This window comes from Salmo salar, chromosome ssa09 (genome assembly GCF_905237065.1).
Source record: "Salmo salar chromosome ssa09, Ssal_v3.1, whole genome shotgun sequence".
NCBI lineage: Eukaryota > Metazoa > Chordata > Actinopteri > Salmoniformes > Salmonidae > Salmo > Salmo salar.
In genome coordinates this window covers 75,803,212-75,821,288 of record NC_059450.1, presented here as the reverse complement: position 1 = coordinate 75,821,288, position 18,077 = coordinate 75,803,212, and the positions used below count along the sequence as shown (strand labels likewise).

The window sequence follows — 18,077 nt, the reverse complement described above, 5'->3', positions numbered from 1 at the left end:
GCACCCTAATGGAGGATTTTAAGACTGTGGGATGTTAGACAATCATGCAACATAAAATACACTAGTTAGCAACCCCATTCCCCCCCAAAATGTTAGTCTTTAAATCGACTGAAGCTGTTTCATAAACAAAGTCTGCCCTGTCCTTTTATATGGTGGGGTGGGGGTCTTCCCAGCCCTTTAGAGTTAACCTTTAAGAGAAATAACATTCAGACCAGAAACATTGGGAGTAATTTTGTTTGTGTTGAGTTTATTTACAGCTGAATTCAGTGGGATAAGCTATCCCTTGTGCAACGAACTATTGGAATTCATAAACATCTTGCAAAATCAGTATTGATTCTAAAATAATAGTTCATATAAAAAACACATTTCAAATGACTACTTCAATGCATAGGCCTTCATATCAATATATTCTTAAAGCATTACAGACTTGTATATGGAAATATCATCATAACACACCATTTAATACCAATAACATAATATCTGGATTTTATATTATTTATTTATTTTAATTCCAGGTTAGCAGTAGCCACGCTCTCATCCAATAACTAACTTAAGTAATAGTACTAAGACTGTCAAATAAAAAGTCTGATATTGCAGATGTCAGAAGCAAGCTTAGGCACAACATCAGGAAGACCACACTCACTGCTCCACAAAATAACTATACAAAACTATCAAACTACAAAAGCATAAGACTGTCAGAGGTGATGGAGTCTAGTTGAGTGAAATTGCATTGGCTGGGGGCTGTACAGTGCTTTTAGCGAGAGGGAGTTCAATATAATGAACCATGGCGGTTTTTGTTAGTCAGAGCAGGGGACAGATTGAACCAGTACCTGGGCTTAAGGAGACAATATGACAAGATCTCCTCTGACGCACGGGATCCTTCAATTCAAAGTCCCATTAACCGGCTCTGCAAATGTTATGTCAAAATACATTCAGTACTCACCACAATATCACGTTTCACAGAGCAACTATCTTCATACTGCCGTTACGCACAGTATGTACTTTCCAAAAAAAAACCAAATGCGCATGCGTCAAATCCAATGACTCATTACTGCCACGCACAGGTCGGCTGATCCAGCAGCAGTACAGTATGCCGAAACACATTTTTAGGAGGTAAACGCCATGTGTAACGGCAGTAACGACGATAGTTGCTTTGCGAAACGCCATATTGTGGTGAGTACCGAATGGATTTTGACATAACATTTGCAGAGCCGGTTAATGGGACATTGACTTGAAGGATCCTGAGCGTCAGAGAAGATCTCATCATATTCACGGTCTCCTCAAGCCCAGGTACTGGTTCAGTGACTCATGAGACATCAAAACCACCATTTCAATCTCATGACATCGCAGATGACAATGGCAACCGGGCTCCATATGCCAAAGTACCCAGAAACTGAAGAAGTGACCCTCTTGAGGCGAGGTGGTTGGAAATACTTTGTTTGGTGCTTTAATTGGACCAAGGAGGGTTGGCACTAAAGAGGGAGATGTCTATAATAGGTTCACCATCAGCAGGAATAGGATCAGGTAGAAGAGTAAGGTTTAGGGAATAGGGGGATAGTTCTGTAGCTTCTCCATTTTCTCCGTCTCAGGGCTTCCATAGAGGCCGAGAAGACAGAGGAGGGTAGTAGACCAGCTACTGGCCGACAGGGGGCGAGGGTTGGTAGAATTCAGGAGAAGGGGCTCCTGGGGGTATCAGAATCCTGATGGCGTCAGGACGTTCATGTCCCGGGGTTTGAGTTTGTGTGGGCGAGTCTGGGGGGGTCTCTTGCCCTCGATGCCGCTGATCTCGATCTTGGGGGGGTTGAACTTGGCGGGGTCATCCACCATGAGGTTGACCTGGGTCTTAATGCCTTCCGTGGTGTTGGACTTTGGCACGCCAAAGTACGACTGTAGTGTGAAGCCTGAGGGACAGCAGAGACAAGGATGTTACTCAACTGACAGAAAGGTATATAATCAATATAGCAAAAACGGCAACATCCATTACATTCCAAGTTATTTTTAAAAGCATTCTCTCTCGGGAACACAAAGTCCACAATGACAGCTCAGCCAACAGTCATAATAATAGAGACTCCTGAGGGACTGATTTCTCACCTGTGTTGGTTTCTGAACCAGGGTCAGTAGAGGACTTCTGTACTACTGGGCGAGAAGTTCCAAAGAAGCTCCACCTCTCCCCTCCTGCTCCTCCTCCCTCATTGCCTCCCATTTCTGGGCTGAAGTTAGGACTGCCGAGCTCCGATGTGGTGAGAAACGGTGCTGGACTCAGGCTGTTGAACCAGCTCCTGTGCCCCCACACACATTAACGATTTTAGAGACATGGAACAGTTGTACACAAAAGTGCCATCTGAAATTAATCTTTGCATCTATTGCTTATTCTGAGGAAAGTGAAGAAGTTCTATTCTACTACATACCTGGGGTTGAGTATCAGTGGAGAAGTTCTATTCAACTACATACCTGCGGTTGAGTATCGGTGAGGCGTGGGGACTGACGCTGGGGGTAACGGAGGGGGTCCCGGAAGGGGTGGATTGCGCTGATGTCGAAAGCCTGTCCTCCTTGAAGTCCCCGCTTGGCATTCTCAGCTTCTGCAGAGACAAAGAGGTAGAAAGATGCAGCTTAGAGATGTTGTTCAGTAGCTCCCTGTCTGCAGCCCATGAGGGAGAGAGAGGTGTGTGTTTTGCAAGACATTTACAGACAACACACATGACAAGAAGACACTGCAGGATTGTGACATTGAGGCGAGTCAAATGATGGCTGGCCACAAACACACAAACCAAAGCCCAGTTTGGGCTGCCCCCCCCATTTGTTTCTGTGTCAAACTAAGGGTTATTGGAAACCGTTGACCGCCCTTAACCTCAGTCAATGGGAGAGATAGCCACTCAGGGGGCACTGAACAGAAGGGTTGAAGATTCTCTGGTGGGCCAACAGGCTACAAAGTCCACTGGACCGGCACAAGGACAAATGGCCTTCTAATACCCCTCTCTATGCAGGGATCCCATTCCCATCAGTCCAAAATTAGAAGCTCACTGCATATCAAGTATTTTTTATTATGTGTATAACTCAAACGCATCAAGCAAGGGAGTGTTCTTCCTAGGTCAAACAAGACAGGCAAACCACCTGTCCTGCACCCACCCAGAAAGAAACCAAACCACCATCAAGACCTGTCACCAAACATCCCTATTAACCATATTATCCATAGCAGGATAACCCTGCCCATATGGTTCCCCAGCTAGGTAGCAATATTCACAGAAGATTAGGCAATCTAGAGAGAGTTTCCCAGCCAATTCCACTCCAATCTTACCATTTTGAGTCTGTGGATTTTGGTTACTACCATCTCTGGAACGATATTCTCAATGTTCATCATCCTCCATTCTGTCGAGGAATATTGGGATGAATATCCCGTACCTCTGTGTGTACTATGCTTCTGCATTCTCTCTGTCTGTTCTCCAGTTTGCAATCCTTGCTCTTGTGTTCTGCTCATCATTTAAAGGTGGCTGATGCACTGTCTGTCCCCTCGTGGTTTTCTCTGCTCCTAACATTCTATCTAGGGGTTTCCTCTAGGGTTTCAGCACCTGACCGAAACATAACCTTTTGGAACCCTGCCTGTTGAATCCAAATCTGGTGTTGACCACGGCTCCAGCCGGTTGGTCAGAGACCACATGTTTATGTCACACCCATGTACCTGTCAAAGACCCAGGAGGGGGGTAAATCCCTGACCATGTGACATTGATAGAGCACACCCTTTTAGTAGGAAGGGCAAACTCGATTGTGATTTTTGGTATATCATCAAAATAAATAATTGCGGCACAATTTCAGACTCATTCCACAGTTTTTACATGATTAAGTACAATACCATTGGAAAGATCAATTTATAATCCTAAAACTTAAGTTGAAAATGATGCTGTCACTGCTTCCTTGTTGACAAGACATTTTGATAAATAGCCAAATGTCAAAACACAGCTTTAACTTGTCCTAATCAAAAACCAATACGGAGAAACAGTTTGTGATATACTGAAAACATAAAATGTTTTCTACGCTGAGTATACAAAACATTAAGAATACTCCATAACAGACTGACCATGTGAACGCTATGATCCCTTATTGATGTCACCTGTTAAATCCACTTCAAAATCGGTGTAGATGGGTTAAAAACAGTTTCCCGTGTGTATTAAGAATTGTACACCACCCAAAACTGTGGGAAGCATTGTAGTCTACATGGGCCGACATCACTATGAAATGCTTTATACACCTTGTAGAGTCCATGCCCCGACGAATTAGTGCTGTTCTTATAAACGTATTACGAAGGTGTTCATAATGTTTTGTATAGTCAGGGTACACATACATGTGCAGCAAAAGTAACAATTTTAACGTTACTTGTTTACAAGTGACAATCTATCAATCACTCACTGATTAGGAGAAAATATGGTTGTACGCGCTGTTGAAACCAACAACAAAAACGTCGTATATATTGTATCGATGTGCTACGGAGTCGAAGGTTCGTCAACACACGCTAGGGCCAGACTGGCAGAAACTGGCTCTAGCCTGATCAACTGTTTGTTTAAGCCGGACCTCACCAAACAACGTTAGATAGCAAGCGACAGTAGTTTTGTTAGCTAACGTTAGTTCGCAAGCACAAAGTGTCCCCGTTTCTGCTAAATGACTTAAATGTAAATGTATATGTTTCTGTTGCCGGTATAACGTCAGCCAGAAGTTAATAATTAGTACCCAATCAGCTATATGACTAGTCATTGTGTATATACTGTATGTTAAATTACCTTAGTTTCAGCTTTTTTTGTTGTTGCTAACGTACGGTAGGCCTCCGTTTATTTTACTGTTAGGTTAATTTAGCGAACGTTAGGCCTCGACATACAGGATATTGTCAAGGAACAATTAAACATAAATCTAATGAAATACCTTTTCATGAGAAGATTCCTTTGACTTTCCAGTACGATCCACTCTGTCATTTTATCCATTATTCGTATTTTGTATTCAAGTTTAATTGACAAATAAAGCACGGAGACGGAGGTACAATGATATGTAGCTAGCTAAATTAGCTACAAACCGGAAGAAAAAAAATCCCCTTTGTAACAGGCTTTCTGATTGGCTGTTTCAGGAAAATATGGGCTTTCGTGTCATTTTAAGGGTGTTGCCTGGCAACATGCAAAGCACAGAGAAATAAATTCTAGAACAGACTCATTCTTATTATACCTCAGTGGAACATACGGCATTAGCTATGGTTTACTACAAGTGTCAAAAGAACATAGAACCCCGAAAACGAATCGAGAACCTGGCAACAAATCAGATGATCTAAAAACAAATACATCACACAAGGAAATAGCCCTGCTTTATTGTCGGTGACAATTTCTATATCCAGTAGCATTTTCATAAAATGTATTAGTGCTGTTTGTTTTACACAAAGGGTAAAATGTATATAAGCTATTGTCGAGCCATTATATGTGTTGATGAAAATGAGTCCACCATATATGTGGATACCATTCACCTATAAAATAACTGAATATAGATTATGATTATAGAACTAAAATGACTGTGTAACATGAGTGGATATTGATTGAATTCATATATGTAACAGGGTTGGTTATAATTCTACTTGCTACTTTAGAAAAAAATATTTTAATGTTTTTGTATTCAGATTGATTGGATGACTTTACATGTCAATATAAACTGGGTAGTTTGGCTCCTGGATGCTGATTGGCTGACAGGGAAGGACAAAACATTTATTTTTACTGTTCTAATTACATTGGTAACCAGTTTATAATAGCGATAAGGCACCTCGGGGGTTTGTGGTATATGGCCAATATACATGGCTACGGGCGGTATCCAGGCACACCGTGTTGCGTCGTGCGTAACAGCCCTTAGCCGTGGTATATTGGCCATATACCACACCGCCTAGTGCCTTATTGCTTAAATATACCAAGGGTATGACGCAAAACTACTTGTTTACTGGTCTAATTATATTGGTAACCGGTTTATAATACCAATATGGCACCTCAGGCATGTGTGATATATGACCAATATACTACAGCGTTGTGCATAAGAACAGCCCTTAGCCATAGTACAATATATTGGCCTCATACCCTCAGGCCTTATTTCATAATTATACCACAGCATTGTTAAATACTTGTTTCTGATTGGCTAGAAGGGCATTCTAGAATGGGCATTAAAACCAAATAATGGACAGTTGGAAAAGATATCTGGACACCTTGCAGTCATGACGATATACCCATGGCCACTGTTGGAGATTTTATCCAGTCAGATATTTACATGCAAACATGACCTACATGTTCTAAAGCAATGTACTCTATTTATGTACATGTGTACAAGTTCAGTACGTACTGTATATATGCAAAGGTGCTGCATGCAATAGGGGAAGCTAAGCTTATATGTAACATACTATACGTGCATATTCAAGAATAGCATGCGATCGGTTGGCTCTATAGAGACATATTTTGTTTACAATCAAACGGCACATTCGAGCTATGCGCACCCATCCTCGCATCAAAGTTAACAGCGTGTGAGTGATGACTATGAAAATAAACCAGACTGGTGGCTATAGCTATGTCCAACATGTATATTATTGTTCTGGCTTTATCTAGCGCTGTTTGTAATATTTTACCTTGCCTCGCTGGCTTGCTAGTTTGCTAGGTAATCAATTCCATGATGACATCTGCAATGTTGTAGTAGACGATAACCATCTACATCTGAAATTGGATGTTGTCGTGTTCACTTCAACATAAACAAGCCACTTTGATGATGCAGCCTGGAAATGGGTCTATGGAATCCAACCTGTTGACACTTGTATGCAACACCTTTGGACAGTCTCATTGACCCCTGGCCCAAGCCTAATCATACACCACAGAAACAACAACTGCACAGGCAGGCAGACACACACATGAGGGTTACATTCAAGATTTATATTATACTGGTCTTAAAAAAAATGAAAAAAGATCCAAGCACACTCTAGAGGAAGACAGCATGTTTCTAGTTCTTCGAGATTGATTGCTCTTATATAACACTATCTCCTGCTCCCACCCACATATGGTATGTCAGGTAGCATGACTCAGATAGCATGAGTCTGCACTGATCAAAGGACTGGAATTACAGCAACTATTTACAAACATTACAGTTTTTCTCAATCGCGCACAAGCATTTTTTGGTTCTGCATTGAAACATACAGTAACAATAGCAGAACAGCTATGATCAAATTCTCAAATACATTTACAGAACTTCTGATCATTTTCTTGCCTTAGTACCTGACTTGCGTATCTTAGCCCACCTTTTGCTAAACTTTAAATGCAAATGTCATCAGTGAATACAAAATGGTATGTCAGATAGCATGAGTCTGCACTGATATTAACTTATGCATTGATGGAAGGTTTAGCATTACACCCCCCCCCCACCCCTCCAATGGACAGGGTTATGCTTTTTCCAAGGGTAAGCTGATCTTGTATCAGTGCCAACAGTCAATCCTCCAGTCCCTGTCATACTCACAGGCATATGCCCCTCAGCCAGGCGGTGGAATCGTGTTTCCTCTGCAGAGAGGCCCTTGTGGGGGGTGTAGCCAGCTTCTGTTAGCCCTGCCTGGAGCTCAAACCTCTGGAGGCTCTCCTGGCTGTGCTCTGAAGGACCAGGGATGGGTTCACAGTCAACAGTAGGACATACAAACCTAGTGTGGGGTACTAGTCTAGCGCAACAATGTTGAATGCAATGATATTATGTCATCCATCCTATGCCATATAGCTATCTATGTCATTCCTATCATCTAGAGCAGGGACGGGCAACTTTGATGGGGGTGGGGACAACAACAAAAACTGAACTCCCCCCCACCCCCCCTGCGAGCAAATCATTTTAGCGGCCCCCATCGTGACAGTGAAGATAAACATTTTAAGTTTTAAAGTTAATTTACTGCAATTCTACACATTTTGCCATGGGGTGGAGAGAAGATTTTGTAATTTTATAACTAATTTCATACAATTCTAATAATTTTGCCATGAGAGAAGAATGTTCAGTTTTACAGCTTATTTCCTGCAATTCTACCCATTTTGCCACAGGGTGGAGGCAAATGTTTGCAGTGTTTAATATGAAAATTGATGATCAATGGGCCCCGCTCTGGTCAGTCATGGGACCATGCTTACTACAAGTTTAAATAGCTGGTCAATAGACTAACTTACCAATCTCAAAACATGTAGCTGACATGGGCTAATTGAGTGACTGTGTTTTCTAATTGAGAGACCTTGGGTATTCTATTATTTGCAAGTTGCCCATCCCTGATCTAAACAGTGCAATATATACACTTGAAGTCGGAAGTTAACATACACTTAGGTTGGAGTCATTAAAACTCATTTTTCAACCACTCCACAAATTTCTTGTTAACAAACTATAATTTTGGCATGTCGGTTAGGACATCTACTTTGTGCATGACACAAGTAATATTTCCAACAATTGTTGACAGATAGATTATTTCACTTATAATTCACTGTATCACAATTCCAGTGGGTCAGAAGTTTACATACACTAAGTTGACTGTGCCTTTAAACAGCTTAGAAAATTCCGGAAAATTATGTCATGGCTTTAGAAGCTTCTGATAGGCTAATTTACATAATTTGAGTCAATTGGAGGGGTACCTGTGGATGTATTTCAAGGCCTACCTTCAAACTCAGTGCCTCTTTGCTTGACATCATGGGAAAATCAAAATAAATCAGCCAAGAACTCAGGGAAAAAAATTGTAGACCTCCACAAGACTGGTTCATCATTGGGAGCAATTTCCAAATGCCTGAAGGTACCACGTTCATCTGTACAAACAATAGTACGCGTTGCTGCAGGAGGGACTGGGCCACTTCACAAAATAGATGGCATCACAAGGATGGAAAATGATGTGGATATATTGAAGCAACATCTCAAGACATCAGTCAAGAAGTTAAAGCTTGGTCACAAATGGGTCTTCCAAATGGACAATGACCCCAAGCATATTTCCAAAGTTGTGGCAAAATGGCTTAAGGACAACAAAATCAAGTATTGGAGTGGCCATCACAAAGCCCTGACCTCAATCCTATAGAAGATTTGTGGGCAGAACTGAAAAAGCATGTGCGAGCGAGGCCTACAAACCTGACTCAGTTACACCAGCTCTGTCAGGAGGATTGGGCCAAAATTCACCCAACTTATTGTGGGAAACTTGTGGAAGGCTACCCGAAACATTTGACCCAAGTTAAACAACTTAAAGGCAATGCTACCAAATACTAATTGAGTGTATGTAAACTTCTGAACCACTGGGAATGTGATAAAAGAAATTAAAGCTGAAATTTGTAATTCTCTCTACTATTAATCTGACATTTCACATTCTTAAAATAAAGTAGTGATCCTAACTAAGACCTAAGACAGGGAATTTTTACTTGGATTAAATGTCAGTAATTGTGAAAAACTGAGTTTAAATGTATTTGGCAAAGGTGTATTCTAACTTCCGACTTCAACTGTATACCATCTATTCTGATATTTCTATAATATTCCATGTAGTATGATCAGAGTGAATCAGGATTTGGGATGTCTTACTGTGTTAGCATGTTGGATGTCTAGTTACTTTGTAAAGTTGACAGGTATCTCACTATGTTAACATGTTACCACACGGCAAGCGGTACCGGAGCACCAAGTCTAGGACCAAAAGTTTCCTTAGCAGCTTCTACCCCCAAGCCATAAGACTGCTGAACAATTAATCAAACAGCCACCGGACTAATGGCCACCGGAGTAGCAGCAGTGTTTTGAACACTACTCGCTGTTTATTATCTATGCATAGTCACTTCACCCCTACGTACATGTACAAATTACCTCTAACCTGTACCCCCACACACTGACTCAGTACCGGTACCCCCTGTATACAGTATAGCCTCGTTAATGTTATTGTGTAACTTTTATTATTTTTTACTTTAGCTTATTTGGTAAATATTTTCTTAACTCTTCTTGAACTGCATTGTTGGTCAGGGGCTTGTAAGTAAGCATTTCATGGTAAGCTCTACACTTGTTGTATTCGCCGCATGTGACAAATAAAGTTTGATTTGATGTTAAAGGTGTAGACACATTGTAAAGTTATCAAGTGTCTCACTGTGTTACGATGTTGGATGTGTAGATACATTGTAAAGTTGTCAAGTGTCTCACCGTGTTAGCATGTTGAATGTGTAGATACATTGTACATTTGACCATGTGAGTTTGTTTGTTTTCCTACTTACTGATCCTGAGTGTGTTCATGAGAGAGGAGGCTTTGGCCTTGACAACAGGGACAGGGGGCTTGACCGGTACTGCTGCTGTTGCCACGTTAAACTGACTGGCAGAGAAGTTCAGTGTCTTCTCAGTGCCACTCTCGTCCTCCTGGACATAACAACAGGCCAATGGGTTTAATATGAACACAATACTATGTGCTTTATGGGTGGTCACTCTCCCAGCAACGGTTCATTAAACTCTACAGTGATAACCTCGGCAAGGTTGGACATTGAGCGTTACAGTTGCCGTTACACAACAAGTACTATTACACAACTTATACACTTCTATACTGTATGTAGTAACAGGATAGATAAAGTATATCTTATCTTAGTCAGGCCTAACTAGGAGATATTTAGGTTCTGTACCTCAACAATCCTCTTGAACTTCCTCTGTGGGATGAGAGGGTCCTTCCATGGGTTGTTGACACACATGTCAGAGGGAGGGGAGTGCATGGGAGCGTCCAGGGCCTCGTCATAGCTAAAGGCTCGTCTGGACATACCAATGGGGGACGAGAACCCCCCAAAGAATCCCCCCGATACACCAGACTCCAGTGCTGGAATTGGAGACAACGATAAGAGAAACAGAGCAACATTTAATGCCCTTGCCTAATTTATTTGATCGCTAGTTGACCGTTTGTGTGTCAAATGAAGAAGCACACCATCACATTGACTATCTTATTGTGTTGGGAATCAAAGAAATGGTACTAGTCATCAATTCCATTTGCTTTCATCTTTGATGATGTGTATCACACGTGATCAATGAAGGAGGATGTTCATAATGTATTACCTGGTATATCACCCTGTCTGGATCCCATTCTGCAGTGCGCTATGGAGGACCAGGTTATCTATGAGAATGAAGGTGAATGTGGAGATCTTGACCGGCTTCCTAACCTGCAGAGGTCAGCATAAAACCCAATGTGAGTTAATAACGGGGCAGAGTTCCAGAGGCCTGGGCCCGTATCCACAAGGCATCTTCAGAGTAGGAGTGCTGATCTATGATCAGTATTGCCTTTTAGATCATAAAGAATCAAATGATATGGACAGATGGGGACCTGATCATAGATCAGAACTCTGACACGCTTTGTGGATACGGGTCCTGATACAACAACAAAAAATGCTTTATGAATAATGTCATACAATAATACAATGTGATGTGAGAATCACTGAGGTTCAACACAATAATTAATAAAGGTTTGGTTTTATGTTTATTTTGGGAAGAGTACACTGTCCTGGGAGGGATTCTGACCCCGAAATAGACATGAGTCTCGTTACCAGAAGCCTATGTTACAAAAGGTCACAACATCAGAGAGTCAGGTTGCAGAAAGACAGGAAGTCACACACGTCACACAACCATGTTACAGTGTCCACACCAGATGGTGAAGGTGAAGCAATGTTTCAATGTATATTTGTAGGCTTTTATGCAAGAATATTAATCAATTTACTTTGTTTTGTTATTGCAAGTTGCAACAGACCAATGCTGTTTGCACAACATACACTCCTATAACAATTATCCTGGTACTTTGTGGCCTAAACTCTCCTTCATCTATCACCAATCTTATCAACAGATCAGTAACAAATGCAATTCTTTTAACCCCATTCCCAAGATTCTATGAAATGAAATTCCTGAATCGTGGAGACACCATGGAGAAGACATGTATAGCCTACCATAGCAGGCTGCTGTTTAAAAGGTCAGAAATGGAAAGGAAAAGCAGTAATAGGGGGTAAAAGGTATTTGCAGAACATGAGAAACATGCGATTGTCACGATTGTGAAAGTCAAGACAACATAGTTTGAACCTATACTGAAAATGACAACGTCAGCAGCAGCACTTGCCAGCTGGACAGTGACTTGCACAAATACAATATTGATGTGAAGTTCGCAAACGATTCGTTCTTTTTGAACGACTCTTTTCACTGATTCGAGAGTCATAATTCTTTTCTCCGAGTGACTCGTTCATTTTGGTCGTATGTTCGACCTGCTGGCCGGCCTGGCCGCAATTAATTCAAAGCAGGATCAATACGCGCTTCAGCGGCTCCAAGAGACGACAACCAACAGTCCATCATGTGCACAGCAGAAAAATCTTGTTACAGTCATCATAGAGAAGGAAAATAACTGTCAAATTATTGCATTGTGAAATCATTTATTAATGCAATCATTTGATTATTGAATGTTATTGGACACAGCTTTGTGGAACCAAAACACACACAACCTTCTGCTCAACACTCGAACTCGAGAGCGAATCGTCTGTGTGGCTGCTGCAGTTCTCGAACGATAGCCATTGCAGGGGTAGGCAACCCTGGTCCTGTTTTTGAGTTAACTGACCTGGAAGACCATGCAGGTGTGTTGAATTTAGGCAATCACTGAACAAATACGTTAGTCAGGTAGGACTGGGCGATATGGCCAAAATGTGATATCACAGTATTTTATGTTTTTGGAAAAAAAAAAGTTTATATTGTAACAACCCTGGGTTTATAAACGCGGATATCGACTCTGCCGCTCGAGCATGCTTTTGCAGCACAGTCAATAGCGCGCTGGACTTCGGGCTAGAAGGTCGAGGGGTCTTTCTCCATTCTAATTGTTTTATACAATTCAACTTAAAGCAAAAATAATTTTCAGCATTTACATCCATTTCTGCCACATATATGATATGGACAAACAATCTAGGCCTTATTTTTAACCAAGTGTTGCAATTGAAATTTGATTTGCGATTTATAGCAAAACACTTGTGTTAACTGTTGGAATCATGGATTATGATTATTGTAATTATATAGTTAGAATATATAGTGGGCACTTTGAATAAGTGTTGTTTGACATGACAACGAATGAAAATACCAGGGAGGAGTTATTGTGACAAGGTAGGAACCAGTGTTGATAAGTGGGTCCTAGGGGACCCTATAATCTTTGGCTACATTGAATATTTTCTCTTAGCTACTTCATGTAGTGAACATATTCATGCTTCGCATATTAGTCTTTGATTTTGAAGATACAAAGCAGATACATTAACAACATGCTCATTTAGGTCTACACCATCACTGGTATTATCAGGCTGTATAGCTAACTACGTTTGCTCTGACTCAGTACATTTATTAGCTAGCTAGCTAACGTTAGCCAGCCAAGCCAGCCAGCTAACCCCGATTACCATTAGCGGCTAACAAGAATTAGGACCAATTTGCTAATTAGCTGTTTGCAGGTGTAAGAAACACAAATTAACAGTGCCATTATAGAACACTAGTGAATTTATATTAAGAAGCAAAGTGAAAACAGCATCGTTGTTCATCAACATTGATACATGTGTTGCATTGACCATGCAGACCGAATGCAAGTGTCTAGTAGTGGTCGAGGAACAACCAATGCGCTCCATGAGTGACGGGCTGGGCTAGGTCTGTGTGGAAAGCGGCATGGAGAGTGAGAGCGGAGAGAGATTACTCAAGTAAAGTAAACTAAATCGACATTACACATATCGTATCACATTTAACAAACCAAACATTCAAAGACCGTTATCGAAGGTAAAGTAATAACTTAAACCGCTCCTTGCATCAATACTGGTATATCGGAAAATACAGTATACCGTCCAGAGGTGTGCACCACACCTGACCAACTGAGTTAATTGATCAGTTGGAGCAAAATCTTGCAGTATACAAACCCATGCAGTGTGACAAATGTAAATTACTTGATCATGTGTCAAGTGTATGTAGACGGGAGGAGTATTATATGCCTGCTGAGCCTAAATGCTGCAATTGTGGTTTGTGAACATGCACCCGAATTTCTGAATTGTCCTGTTAGGCAGGGTGAAGGAAACAGATGCGGCAAGAATAAGGGCTGACCAGAATGTGTAAAACCAGAGGCGGTGAGAAGAGTGGCAGAAAAAAAGTGAAGAAGTAATGCTAGTAGCAGTAAAGACACTCTTTCTGTTTTTCTCTCGGAGGACCTGAGCCCTAGGACCATGCCTCAGGACTACCTGGTATGATGACTCCTTGCTGTCCCCAGTCCACCTGGCCGTGCTGCTGCTCCAGTTTCAACTGTTCTGCCTGCGGCTATGGAACCCTGACCTGTTCACCGGACGTGCTTGTTGCACCCTCGACAACTACTATGATTATTATTATTTGACCATGCTGGTCATTTATGAACATTTTAACATTTTAACATCTTGACCATGTTCTGTTATAATATCCACCCTGCACAGCCAGAAGAGGACTGGCCACCCCTCATAGCCTGGTTCCTCTCTAGGTTTCTTCCTAGGTTTTTGGCCTTTCTAGGGAGTTTTTCCTAGGGAGTTTTTCCTAGCCACCGTGCTTCTTTCACATGCTTTGCTTGCTGTTTGGGGTTTTAGGCTGGGTTTCTGTACAGCACTTTGAGATATCAGCTGATGTACGAAGGGCTATATAAAAATAAATTTGATTTGAATTTGATTTGATGATGTCCCTCGTCAACAGAGGGATCCTGACATGTTGTATGTTAAGAAGGTGGACTTTGTAGCGTTTATTGCTTTATCAACTGCACAGCGCAGCGGAGAAAATAAGCATTGTGAATGCGGCTGAGCATTTTTTGGGGGGACTCGTGGATTTTTCTGCAGAGGCATTACAATGAATTCTGTCGTTGAATGCTCGGTCCTCCCAGGCACCTGAGGCTGTGTATGGATGTGATTTGAACTGTGACGGAAGGAGTGGGAAGGTTGTTTGATTTATCGTCCTCCCATGGAATATTTTTTGTTACATTACCCAGTAGGTGTAGTCTGCCATAAAACTTTCAAGAAGAAAATGGACATTGGCTAATCTCCCCCGCGGCTGTCAAACAGTTATATTCTGCCAAGGGTCGTTCTTAATCTAGTCCGGTTGCGGCCGCAACTAGACCTCGTTTCAAAGGTATCAATAAATAATCGTATTCATATGCCTAGCAATCACAAATGTACATTGTTTGCAGCTGTCACATATTTCTGTCACATATGACAGCTCCAATAAGCCCCCTATGGTGAACGAGATGGCTTGTAGAATCATGATTCTTTCGAGTTTTTAGTTCATCGTTCGCCGATAGGGGTTCCTGCGTGCGCAGGGCATTAGGCCTACTGTCTCAAATGAACGAAATGAGTCGAAAGATTTGTTCATTTGACTGAACGAGTCGACAAGATCCGAGTCAGTAAAAAGAGTCAACTCCCAATCACTAAAAGATTACGTGAAAGGCAGGCAGAATACTGGAATTAAATTCATACGATCGGCTACATGCGCCTTAAAAATATATATATATATTGATAAACCATGAATATTATAGGCCTACTTATAATACAAATATATAATTATCTTGATATTAAGGTAGGCTACTATTGCTGTAGGCTATTAAAATATAATTACACATAGGCTATAACCCAACCACCGACGCAATAAAAAACATGTATTGATCATATTGGTTATTACAAAAACAGAAACATGACAAGATGCAGTTATAAATTATAGAGATTTCTCACCTATGATGACGATGTACCTGCTATACCTCAATAAAGTCCACTCACTGTCGTAACTGCGCTGTGTTTGAACCGATTTTGGTGAACAAGCAGACAACGACTTTACGATGGGCACGCACATTTACAAGTGCAGTGACAAGCGGTCAAGCACCGGACCAATGAATGAGCATTCTGAAAAATAACGGAAGTGATCATGCTGGAATGGGAATTCTAAAAATGAAAGTCTTGACTCCTCCCTGGTGCATGGGTTTGTCTGTCTTGATTCTAGACATGATGCAGAGACCAGAGAGACGTTTTGAAATGCATTTTATTTTGTACAATGGTCACACCTCACAGCAACATCCCAATTATTACAATTATATGTATATATTTGAATGCATAGTAAACATGTTATTATACACATTACAACTTGCTTTGTTGTATCCCGCCATACATTTACCCATACATTCACCCATACATTCACACATACAATGCATTGACCAGAAAACCAACTTACTTCCTCTTGAGTGTGCACATCACGTGGTTGAAGTTCTCTAAAGTTTACTTTAGACTCTCTACCACTATTACATAACTTTAATGATGGCAGCACACACAGTCACACAATAGCATAGTTTCCCCAATGCAAATAGGGGTTTAGACATATAGGGGGCCAGCCAGATGCCTGACGATGAACAAGATCGACGACCACCACATCCTCATATATTCTCGAATAGAATAATCATAATATGATTAGTCTGCTTAATTACTTACACATAACTTAAAATGTTCTGAAGTAAAGGTCTACACGTTTTTTTCCCCATTGATCTATGTATCAGATGTCAGGACACAGAATTATAGGCCTCGGGAACTGACAATCCAATCTTGAACTTGCTAGACTGTTGAATTTCACTCTGTACCCAAAGTAGCCGATGCCTCACTGTTCTCATTGTTCAATTGAAAGTTGTCTCAGGTTCATATGGACAAATGTCTGTGATGATGCATGTATAGGTAATTCAGAATGACTATGTAATGTTGAGATTCAGTAGAATAATTTGTGCCTTTGAGCCATGCCTTTTAAAGACATGCTCTAACAACATGCTATTGGCCTTGGCTTTTTTAGCTACAGTGAGGGAAAAAAGTATTTGATCCCCTGCTGATTTTGTACGTTTGCCCACTGAGAAAGAAATGATCAGTCTATAATTTTAATGGTAGGTTTATTTGAACAGTGAGAGACAGAATAACAAAAAAATCCATAAAAACGCATGTCAAAAATGTAATAAATTGATTTGCATTTTAAGGAGGGAAATAAGTATTTGACCCCCTCTCAATCAGAAAGATTTCTGGCTCCCAGGTGTCTTTTATACAGGTAACGAGCTGAGATTAGGAGCACACTCTTAAAGGAAGTGTTTCTAATCTCAGCTTGTTACCTGTATAAAAGATACCTGTCCACAGAAGATCAAAGAGCTCTCCAAGGATGTCAGGGACAAGATTGTAGACCTACACAAGGCTGGAATGGGCTACAAGACCATCGCCAAGCAGCTTGGTGAGAAGGTGACAACAGTTGGTGCAATTATTCGTAAATGGAAGAAACACAAAAGAGCTGTCAATCTCCCTCGGCCTGGGGCTCCATGCAAGATCTCACCTCGTGGAGTTGCAATGATCATGAGAACAGTGAGGAATCAGCCCAGAACTACACGGGAGGATCTTGTCAATGATCTCAAGGCAGCTGGGACCATAGTCACCAAGAAAACAATTGGTAACACACTACGCCGTGAAGGACTGAAATCCTGCAGAGCCCGCAAGGTTCCCCTGCTCAAGAAAGCACATATACATGCCGTCTGAAGTTTGCCAATGAACATCTGAATGATTCAGAGGACAACTGGGTGAAAGTGTTGTGGTCAGATGAGACCAAAATGGAGCTCTTTGGCATCAACTCAACTCTCCGTGTTTGGAGGAGGAGGAATACTGCCTATGACCCCAAGAACACCATCCTCACCGTCAAACATGGAGGTGGAAACATGCTTTGGGGGTGTTTTTCTGCTAAGGGGACAGTACAACTTCACCGCATCAAAGGGACGATGGACGGGGCCATGTACCGTCAAATCTTGGGTGAGAACCTCCTTCCCTCAGCCAGGGCATTGAAAATGGGTCGTGGATGGGTATTCCAGCATGACAATGACCCAAAACACACGGCCAAGGCAACAAAGGAGTGGCTCAAGAAGAAGCACATTAAGGTCCTGGAGTGGCCTAGCCAGTCTCCAGACCTTAATCCCATAGAAAATCTGTGGAGGGAGCTGAAGGTTGCCAAACGTCAGCCTCGAAACCTTAATGACTTGGAGAAGTTCTGCAAAGAGGAGTGGGTCAAAATCCCTCCTGAGATGTGTG

At 41.5% G+C, this 18,077-nt stretch overlaps 1 protein-coding gene across 1 annotated transcript; it reads right to left on the bottom strand.

Annotated features, from left to right (window-relative positions):
• Positions 1-227: 227 nt before the first annotated feature.
• Positions 228-15,925, bottom strand: LOC106611948 (putative monooxygenase p33MONOX). Its single transcript, XM_014212650.2, has 8 exons — positions 15,717-15,925; positions 11,047-11,150; positions 10,626-10,813; positions 10,230-10,368; positions 7,504-7,631; positions 2,452-2,579; positions 2,092-2,279; positions 228-1,901 (listed from the first exon to the last, which is right to left on the bottom strand). Exons 2-8 carry the CDS (start codon positions 11,072-11,074, stop codon positions 1,693-1,695), a joined length of 1,008 nt encoding a protein of 335 aa, XP_014068125.2. The 5' UTR covers positions 11,075-11,150; positions 15,717-15,925; the 3' UTR covers positions 228-1,692.
• Between the last annotated feature and the right edge of the window lie 2,152 nt (positions 15,926-18,077).